The sequence below is a fragment of the Dendropsophus ebraccatus genome, chromosome 11 (genome assembly GCF_027789765.1).
Source record: "Dendropsophus ebraccatus isolate aDenEbr1 chromosome 11, aDenEbr1.pat, whole genome shotgun sequence".
Classification (NCBI taxonomy): domain Eukaryota; kingdom Metazoa; phylum Chordata; class Amphibia; order Anura; family Hylidae; genus Dendropsophus; species Dendropsophus ebraccatus.
The window spans coordinates 97,380,928-97,392,290 of NC_091464.1; the positions used below are offsets into that span (position 1 = coordinate 97,380,928).

The 11,363-nt window shown below is 55.0% G+C and overlaps 1 protein-coding gene across 1 annotated transcript in view; it reads right to left on the minus strand.

The window, feature by feature from the left end:
- Positions 1-10,365, minus strand: part of FSTL1 (follistatin like 1) — a 32,787-nt gene extending 22,422 nt beyond the window's left edge. Inside the window, exons 1-2 of the mRNA XM_069944433.1 lie at positions 10,273-10,365; positions 10,142-10,195 (exon numbers count right to left, since the gene is read on the minus strand). Of these exons, the coding sequence (XP_069800534.1) occupies positions 10,142-10,195; positions 10,273-10,275 (57 nt within the window). The 5' untranslated portion in view covers positions 10,276-10,365. The remainder of the gene's footprint in view (positions 1-10,141; positions 10,196-10,272) is intronic.
- Between the last annotated feature and the right edge of the window lie 998 nt (positions 10,366-11,363).

Below are 11,363 nucleotides of genomic sequence, written 5' to 3' on the forward strand. Positions count from 1 at the left end.
CCCCCCCCCCCCCCCCCCCCCCGATCCTGGGCTATACCGGAGACCCCCACACAGAGCAGAGCCCCCCCCCCCCCCCAATCCTGGGCTATACAGGAGACCCCAACACAGGGCAGAGCCCCCCAATCCTGGGCTATACAGGAGACCCCCACACAGAGCAGAGCCCCCCAATCCTGGGCTGTAGAGGAGACCCCCACACAGGGCAGAGCCCCCCCCCCCCACCCGACAATCCTGGGCTATACAGGAGACCCCCACACAGGGCAGAGCCCCTCAGTCCTGGGCTATACAGGAAACCCCACACAGGGCAGAGCCCCCTGATCCTGGGCTATATAGGAGACCCCCACACAGGGCAGAGCCCCCCAATCCTGGGCTATACAGGAAACCCCAACACAGGGCAGAGCCCCCCAATCCTGGGCTATACAGGAGACCCCAACACAGGGCAGAGCCCCCCAATCCTGGGCTATACAGGAGACCCCCAAACAGAGCAGAGCCCCCCCCCCCCAATCCTGGGCTATACAGGAGACCCCCACACAGGGCAGAGCCCCCCAATCCTGGACTATACCGGAGACCCCACACAGGGCAGAGCCCCCCAATCCTGGGCTATACAGGAGACCCCAACACAGGGCAGACCCCCCCCATCCTGGGCTATACAAGAGAAACCCACACAGTGCAGAGCCCCCCAATCCTGGGCTATACAGGAGACCCCCACACAGGGCAGAGCCCCCCAATCCTAGGCTATACAGGAGACCCCAACACAGGGCAGAGCGGCCCAATCCTGGGCTATACAGGAGACCCCCACACAGGGCAGAGCCCCCTAATCCTGCGCTATACCGCAAACCCCAACACAGGGCAGAGCCCCCCAATCCTGGGCTATACAGAAGACCCCACACAGTGCAGAGCCCCCCAATCCTGGGCTATACAGGAGACCCCCACACAGGGCAGAGTCCCCCCATCCTGGGCTATACAGGAGACCCCCACACAGGGCAGATTCCCCCCCCCCCCCCGACAATCCTGGGCTATACAGGAGACCCCAACACAGGGCAGAGCCCCCCCCCCCCCCAATCCTGGGCTATACAGGAGACCCCGCACAGGGCAGAGCCCCCCAATTCTGGGCTATACAGGAGACCCCACACAGGGCAGAGCCCCCCAATCCTGGGCTATACAGGAGACCCCCACACAGGGCAGAGCCCCCCAATCCTGGGCTTTACAGGAGCCCCCCCCCCCAATCCTGGGCTATACAGGAGACCCACACAGGGCAGAGCCCCCCAATCCTGGGCTTTACAGGAGCCCCCCCCCCCAATCCTGGGCTATACAGGAGACCCCACACAGGGCAGAGCCCCCCAATCCTGGGCTATACAGGGCAGATCCCCCCAATCCTGGGCTATACAGGAGACCCCACACAGTGCAGAGCCCCCCAATCCTGGGCTATACAGGAGACCCCCACACAGGGCAGAGCCCCCCAATCCTAGGCTATACAGGAGACCCCAACACAGGGCAGAGCGGCCCAATCCTGGGCTATACAGGAGACCCCCACACAGGGCAGAGCCCCCTAATCCTGCGCTATACCGCAAACCCCAACACAGGGCAGAGCCCCCCAATCCTGGGCTATACAGAAGACCCCACACAGTGCAGAGCCCCCCAATCCTGGGCTATACAGGAGACCCCCACACAGGGCAGAGTCCCCCCATCCTGGGCTATACAGGAGACCCCCACACAGGGCAGATTCCCCCCCCCCCCCCCGACAATCCTGGGCTATACAGGAGACCCCAACACAGGGCAGAGCCCCCCCCCCCCCCCAATCCTGGGCTATACAGGAGACCCCGCACAGGGCAGAGCCCCCCAATTCTGGGCTATACAGGAGACCCCACACAGGGCAGAGCCCCCCAATCCTGGGCTATACAGGAGACCCCCACACAGGGCAGAGCCCCCCAATCCTGGGCTTTACAGGAGCCCCCCCCCCCAATCCTGGGCTATACAGGAGACCCACACAGGGCAGAGCCCCCCAATCCTGGGCTTTACAGGAGCCCCCCCCCCCAATCCTGGGCTATACAGGAGACCCCACACAGGGCAGAGCCCCCCAATCCTGGGCTATACAGGGCAGATCCCCCCAATCCTGGGCTATACAGGAGACCCCACACAGGACAGAGCCCCCCAATCCTGGGCTATACAGGAGACCCCACACAGGGCAGAGCCCCCCAATCCTGGGCTATACAGGAGACCCACACAGGGCAGAGCCCCCCAATCCTGGGCTATACAGGGCAGATCCCCCCAATCCTGGGCTATACAGGAGACCCCCACACAGGGCAGAGCCCCCCCCCAATCCTGGGCTGTAGAGAGGGGGAGATGCCGATAACACCAATAACCCTGAGACACCCCAAACACGAAGGGGGCACCACCACCCCAGATAAAAAAAACTCCCAGCATGCCCTGCCAGCCATCCACAGCACAGGACCCCCCCTAGTATGAGTGTCACATGACGTGGTGCCCCCCTAACCAGGAGTAGACACTGTGGTATACAGGAGAGCCTTGTTACACCCTCCCCCTCCTGTAGGGGGGCCCGGATACAGTCCAGACCCGGTGACATACACAGACATGACATCATGGAAAGGATCGGGAGCCGCCCTGGAAGGGTTAACTGTTCACTGCCTGCTGTTATATGAGAGCAGCTGTACTCCCGTCACCATATGACATCAGCGCTGTGATGTCATCATCCTGGGAATAACAGCAACGTAACCTACAATGATGTCATCTACAGGGGACCCAAGAGCTGACAATCTAATCTGCACCTACACTACAGCCAAACACCAGCAGGGGGAGTCGAGTGTAATCCCAGTGTATACAGTCAGCTCCCCCTAGAGGCGGCCACCCCGCCACCATTTACTGACAGTGTCTCATCACATATACCGCCCCACCACCATTTACTGACAGTGTCCCATCACATATACCGCCCCGCCACTAGTTACTGTCAGTGTCCCATCACATATACCGCCACCAGTTACTAACAGCGTCCCATCACATATACCGCCCCGCCACTAGTTACTGACAGTGTCCCATCACATATACCGCTACCAATTACTGACAGTGTCCCATCACATATACCGCCCCACCACTAGTTACTGACAGTGTCCCATCACATATACCGCCCCACCACTAGTTACTGACAGTGTCCCATCACATATACCGCCCCACCACTAGTTACTGATAGTGTCCCATCACATATACCGCCCCGCCACTAGTTACTGACAGTGTCCCATCACATATACCGCCACCAATTACTGACAGTGTCCCATCACATATACCGCCCCACCACTAGTTACTGACAGTGTCCCATCACATATACCGCCACCAGTTACTGACAGTGTCCCATCACATATACCGCCACCAGTTACTGACAGTGTCCCATCACATATACCGCCCCACCACTAGTTACTGACAGTGTCCCATCACATATACCGCCCCGCCACTAGTTACTGACAGTGTCCCATCACATATACCGCCCCACCACTAGTTACTGACAGTGTCCCATCACATATACCGCTCCGCAACTAGTTACTGACAGTGTCCCATCACATATACCGCCCCGCCACTAGTTACTGACAGTGTCCCATCACATATACCGCCCCGCCACTAGTTACTGACAGTGTCCCATCACATATACCGCCCCACCACTAGTTACTGACAGTGTCCCATCACATATACCGCCCCGCCACTAGTTACTGACAGTGTCCAATCACATATACCGCCCCACCACCATTTACTGACAGTGTCCCATCACATATACCGCCCCACCACCATTTACTGACAGTGTCCCATCACATATACCGCTCCGCCACTAGTTACTGACAGTGTCCCATCACATATACCGCAACCAGTTACTAACAGTGTCCCATCACATATACCGCCCCACCACTAGTTACTGACAGTGTCCCATCACATATACCGCCCCGCCACTAGTTACTGACAGTGTCCAATCACATATACCGCCCCACCACCATTTACTGACAGTGTCCTATCACATATACCGCTCCGCCACTAGTTACTGACAGTGTGCCATCACATATACCGCTCCGCCACTAGTTACTGACAGTGTCCCATCACATATACCGCAACCAGTTACTAACAGTGTCCCATCACATATACCGCCCCACCACTAGTTACTGACAGTGTCCCATCACATATACCGCCCCACCACTAGTTACTGACAGTGTCCCATCACATATACCGCCCCACCACTAGTTACTGATAGTGTCCCATCACATATACCGCCCCGCCACTAGTTACTGACAGTGTCCCATCACATATACCGCCACCAGTTACTGACAGTGTCCCATCACATATACCGCCACAAGTTACTGACAGTGTCCCATCACATATACCGCCCCGCCACTAGTTACTGACAGTGTCCCATCAATTATACCGCCACCAGTTACTGACAGTGTCCCATCACATATACCGCCCCGCCACTAGTTACTGACAGTGTCCCATCACATATACCGCCACCAGTTACTGACAGTGTCCCATCACATATACCGCCCCGCCACTAGTTACTGACAGTGTCCCATCACATATACCGCCCCGCCACTAGTTACTGACAGTGTCCCATCACATATACCGCCCCGCCACTAGTTACTGACAGTGTCCCATCACATATACCGCCCCGCCACTAGTTACTGACAGTGTCCCATCACATATACCGCCCGCCACTAGTTACTGACAGTGTCCCATCACATATACCGCAACCAGTTACTGACAGTGTCCCATCACATATACCGCCACCAGTTACTGACAGTGTCCCATCATATATACCGCCCCACCACTAGTTACTGACAGTGTCCCATCACATATACCGCAACCAGTTACTGACAGTGTCCCATCACATATACCGCCACCAGTTACTAACAGTGTCCCATCACATATACCGCCCCACCCTGCACTCACTATTCTGCAGTTACATCATGTCTTACCCTCCAGAGCTACACTCACTATTTTGCCGTTACATCAGGTCTCATCCTCCAGAACTGCACTCACTATTCTGCTTTTACATCATATCTCATCCTCCAGAGCTGCACTCACTATTCTGCTGTTACACCCTCCAGAGCTGCACTCACTATTCTGCTGTTACATCATGTCTCATCCTCCAGAGCTGCACTCACTATTCTTCTGTTACATCATGTCTTACTCTCCAGAGCTGCGCTCACTATTCTGCTGTTACATCCTGTCCTATCCTCCAGAGCTGCACTCACTATTCTGCTATTACATCATGTCCTATCCTCCAGAGCTGCACTCACTATTCTGCTGTTACATCCTGTCCTATCCTCCAGAGCTGCACTCACTATTCTGTGATGTCTCATCCTCCAGAGCTGCACTCACTATTCTGCTGTTACATCCTCCAGCGCTGTACTCACTATTCTGCTCTTACATCATGTCTCATCCTCCAGAGCTGCACTCACTATTCTGCTCTTACATCATATCTCATCCTCCAGAGCTGCACTCACTATTCTGCTGTTACACCCTCCAGAGCTGTACTCACTATTCTGCTGTTACATCATGTCTCATCCTCCAGAGCTGCACTCACTATTCTGCCGTTACATCAGGTCTCATCCTCCAGAGCTGCACTCACTATTCTGCTGTTACATCATGTCTCTCTCTCCAGAGCTGCACTCACTATTCTGCTGTTACACCATGTCTCATCCTCCAGAGCTGCGCTCACTATTCTGCTGTTACACCCTCCAGAGCTGCACTCACTATTCTGCTGTTACATCATGTCTCATCCTCCAGAGCTGCACTCACTATTCTTCTGTTACATCTTACTCTCCAGTTCTGCGCTCACTATTCTGCTGTTACATCCTGTCCTATCCTCCAGAGCTGCACTCACTATTCTGCTGTTACATCATGTCCTATCCTCCAGAGCTGCACTCACTATTCTGCTATTACATCCTGTCCTATCCTCCAGAGCTGCACTCACTATTCTGTGATGTCTCATCCTCCAGAGCTGCACTCACTATTCTGCTGTTACATCCTCCAGCGCTGTACTCACTATTCTGCTCTTACATCATGTCTCATCCTCCAGAGCTGCACTCACTATTCTGCTCTTACACCATGTCTCATCCTCCAGAGCTGCACTCACTATTCTGCTCTTACATCATGTCTCATCCTCCTATGTTGTGTGTGAACAGGCCCCGAGGCTCTCTGTAAGGATTATGGGAGGACCGGGCTCCTGCCCCTACATGCTTTTCTCTCACTCTGATCATAGGGACACGTTGTAATGGTGGAGGACTACAAGTCCCAACAGGCTAGGCTCTGTACACACAGATGATATCAGGCCTGGGGAATGTGATCCCTCTGGAAGAGACTCTGCAGCCTAAACACTGGGGGCTGCGGGTGGAGGGGCCCCATCCGGGAGAGCTGGCTGGGCGGATACTATAATGGTCACACTGTGATGTCACAGCCTAAGGATTATACACCGCTCTCCAGCTGCTGCACAACTGCTAGGGGCATACTGGGGGGGGGTACATGTGACCTGACGGGGGTCAGGACTCCGTATACCACACTGTACACATCTATATACCACCCCTCAGCCTCTGTATACCACACTGTACACATCTATATACCACACTGTACACATCTATATACCACCCCTCTGTATACGTCTATATACCACACTGTACACATCTATATACCACACCTCAGGCCTCTGTATACCACACTGCACACATCTATATACCACCCCTCTGTATACCACACTGTACACATCTATATACCACCCCTCTGTATACGTCTATATACCACACTGTACACATCTATATACCACACCTCAGGCCTCTGTATACCACACTGCACACATCTATATACCACCCCTCTGTATACCACACTGTACACGTCTATATACCACACTGTACATGTCTGTATACCACCCCTCTGTATACCACACTGTACACATCTATATACCACACCTCAGGCCTCTGTATACCACACTGTACACATCTATATACCACACCTCAGGCCTCTGTATACCACACTGCACACATCTATACCACCCCTCTGTATACCACACTGTACACGTCTATATACCACACTGTACATGTCTGTATACCACCCCTCTGTATACCACACTGTACACATCTATATACCACACCTCAGGCCTCTGTATACCACACTGTACACATCTATATACCACACCTCAGGCCTCTGTATACCACACTGCACACATCTATATACCACCCCTCTGTATACCACACTGTACACGTCTATATACCACACTGTACATGTCTGTATACCACCCCTCTGTATACCACACTGTACACATCTAATTACCACACCTCAGGCCTCTGTATACCACACTGCACACATCTATATACCACCCCTCTGTATACCACACTGTACACGTCTATATACCACACTGTACACATCTATATACCACACTGTACACATCTATATACCACACTGTACACATCTATATACCACACTGTACATGTCTGTATACCACACTGTACACATCTATATACCCCCTCCCCCAGTCCTCCGTATAACCCCTGGGGGTCCGGCTCATCTCCCACCACAGCTGTGTTTGCGGTGAGGGTCACACCTGGCCCCAGATGACTCCTCACAATTACATGTCATACAGGAGACCACCCGAAAGGGGGGGGGGGTTGATTATTCTGTAAACAGGTGTGCAGCATTAGCATTAACCCCTGCACGGCCAGCCCTTCATGGGTTCCCAACCCCACCACCCCAGGCATAACCCCCCTCCAGTGTACACAATCCCCAGGTGGGCAAACACCGGGCCAGATCTGGGGTGGGCCCCGCACCCCACCCTCATCCCCATCTGTGCAGGAAGCCGGCCAGAGACTGAGTCAGCGAGGACACCGCGCCCTGCACCGCTGCCAGAAACATGGGGGGGGGGGCATTACATACACTGCCGCCAGTGTCTCCATCACACAGTGCCCCCCCATAGTGTCTCCATCACACAGTGCCCCCCATAGTGTCTCCATCACACAGTGCCCCCCATAGTGTCTCCATCACACAGTGCCCCCCCATAGTGTCTCCATCACACAGTGCCCCCCATAGTGTCTCCAGTACACAGTGCCCCCCATAGTGTCTCCATCACACAGTGCCCCCCCATAGTGTCTCCAGTACACAGTATCCCCCCATAGTGTCTCCATCACACAGTGCCCCCCCATAGTGTCTCCATCACACAGTGCCCCCCATAGTGTCTCCAGTACACAGTATCCCCCCCATAGTGTCTCCATCACACAGTGCCCCCCATAGTGTCTCCAGTACACAGTGCCCCCCATAGTGTCTCCATCACACAGTACCCCCCCCCATAGTGTCTCCATCACACAATACCCCCATAGTGTCTCCATCACACAATACCCCCATAGTGTCTCCATCACACAGTGCCCCCCATAGTGTCTCCAGTACACAGTGCCCCCCATAGTGTCTCCATCACACAATACCCCCATAGTGTCTCCATCACACAGTGCCCCCCATAGTGTCTCCATCACACAGTGCCCCCCATAGTGTCTCCATCACACAGTGCCCCCCATAGTGTCTCCATCACACAGTGCCGCTGCCTGTTAGCTCTTAGACCGTGGCTCCCGTGACTTGACACTACAGCAGTGTATGTACAGCCGGCCGGCTCAGCTCTGCTACATGTGTCTAACACTGATACACTGCTGCCAGACACATGGGGGGGGGGACTGTGTGATGGAGACACTATGGGGGGTCACACATATACTGATGGAGGGTCACACATATATTGATGGTCAGGACTGGGGGGGGGGGTGTCACACATATACTGATGGTCAGGACTGGGGGGGGGGGTCACACATATACTGATGGTCAGGACTGGGGGGGGTCACACATATACTGATGGTCAGGACTGGGGGGGGGGTGTCACACATATACTGATGGTCAGGACTGGGGGGGGGGGTCACACATATACTGATGGTCAGGACTGGGGGGGGTCACACATATACTGATGGTCAGGACTGGGGGGGGGGGTCACACATATACTGATGGTCAGGACTAGGGGGGGGGGTCACACATATACTGATGGTCAGGACTGGGGGGTCACACATATACTGATGGTCAGCACTGGGGGGGTCACACATATACTGATGGTCAGGACTGGGGGGGGTCACACATATACTGATGGTCAGGACTGGGGGGGGGGTGTCACACATATACTGATGGTCAGGACTGGGGGGGGGGTGTCACACATATACTGATGGTCAGGACTGGGGGGGGTCACACATATACTGATGGTCAGGACTAGGGGGGGGGGGGTCACACATATACTGATGGTCAGGACTGGGGGGGGGTGTCACACATATACTGATGGTCAGGACTGGGGGGGGTCACACATATACTGATGGTCAGGACTGGGGGGGGGGTCACACATATACTGATGGTCAGGACTAGGGGGGGGGTCACACATATACTGATGGTCAGGACTGGGGGGGGGGGGGGTCACACATATACTGATGGTCAGGACTGGGGGGGGTCACACATATACTGATGGTCAGGACTGGGGGGGGGGGTCACACATATACTGATGGTCAGGACTGGGGGGGGGGGTCACACATATACTGATGGTCAGGACTGGGGGGGGGGGGGTCACACATATACTGATGGTCAGGACTGGGGGGGGGGGGGTCACACATATACTGATGGTCAGGACTGGGGGGGGGTCACACATATACTGATGGTCAGGACTGGGGGGGGTCACACATATACTGATGGTCAGGACTGGGGGGGGGTCACACATATACTGATGGTCAGGACTGGGGGGGTCACACATATACTGATGGTCAGGACTGGGGGGGGGGGTTCACACATATACTGATGGTCAGGACTGGGGGGGGTCACACATATACTGATGGTCAGGACTGGGGGGGGGGTTCACACATATACTGATGGTCAGGACTGGGGGGGGTCACACATATACTGATGGTCAGGACTGGGGGGGGGTCACACATATACTGATGGTCAGGACTGGGGGGGGGTCACACATATACTGATGGTCAGGACTGGGGGGGGGGGGGGTCACACATATACTGATGGTCAGGACTGGGGGGGGCAGACATATACTGATGGTCAGGACTGGGGGGGGATCACTCAGGATGGAGGGATCAGCACTTACCAGAGCCTGGGAGCAGGCCAGCATCAGCATCAGCAGGGGGGCAGTCCTCAGGAGCTGGGGGGACACAGAGCGGTTATTGGGGTTCAGGGGGCAGGCGGGGGGAGGGGGGCAGAGGATAGGGGGGGGGTTACCATGGTGGCTGCGGGGTCCGGGCTCTGCTGCTTCTTCTGCGGCGGAGAGAGGATTGTGCTGCGGGGCTGCGAGTCTATCCGAAATGTCTCCCCTCCCCCGGCCTATCCCCTCCCGCCCCTCCCGCCCCCCATCCCACCCGGGTCCTCCCCCTGCCGGAGCCTCCAGTGTACAGAGAGGAGCCCGATATACCGATACACCGCCCGATATACTGCTACATCCCCCCGATATACTGCTACATCCCCCCGATATACTGCTACATCCCCCCGATATACCGATACACCGCCCGATATACTGCTACATCCCCCCGATATACTGCTACATCCCCCCGATATACCGATACATCCCCCCGATATACTGCTACATCCCCCAATATACTGCTACATCCCCCCGATATACCGATACACCGCCCAATATACTGCTACATCCCCCCGATATACTGCTACATCCCCCCGATATACCGATACACCGCCCGATATACTGCTACATCCCCCCGATATACTGCTACATCCCCCCGATATACCGATACACCGCCCGATATACTGCTACATCCCCCCGATATACAGATACACCGCCCGATATACTGCTACATTCCCCCGATATACAGATACACCGCCCGATGTACTGCTACATCCCCCCGATATACTGCTACATCCCCCCGATATACTGCTACATCCCCCCGATATACTGCTACATCCCCCCGATATACCGATACACCGCCCGATATACTGCTACATCCCCCCGATATACAGATACACCGCCCGATATACTGCTACATCCCCCCGATATACTGCTACATCCCCCCGATATACAGATACACCGCCCGATATACAGATACATCCCCCCGATATACCTATACACCGCCCGATATACTGCTACATCCCCCCGATATACAGATACACTGCCCGATATACAGATACACCGCCCGATATACTGCTACATCTCCCCGATATACTGCTACATCCCCCCGATATACAGATACATCCCCCCGATATACTGCTACATCCCCCGATATACTGCTACATCTCCCCGATATACTGCTACATCCCCCCGATATACAGATACATCCCCCCGATATACTGATACATCCCCC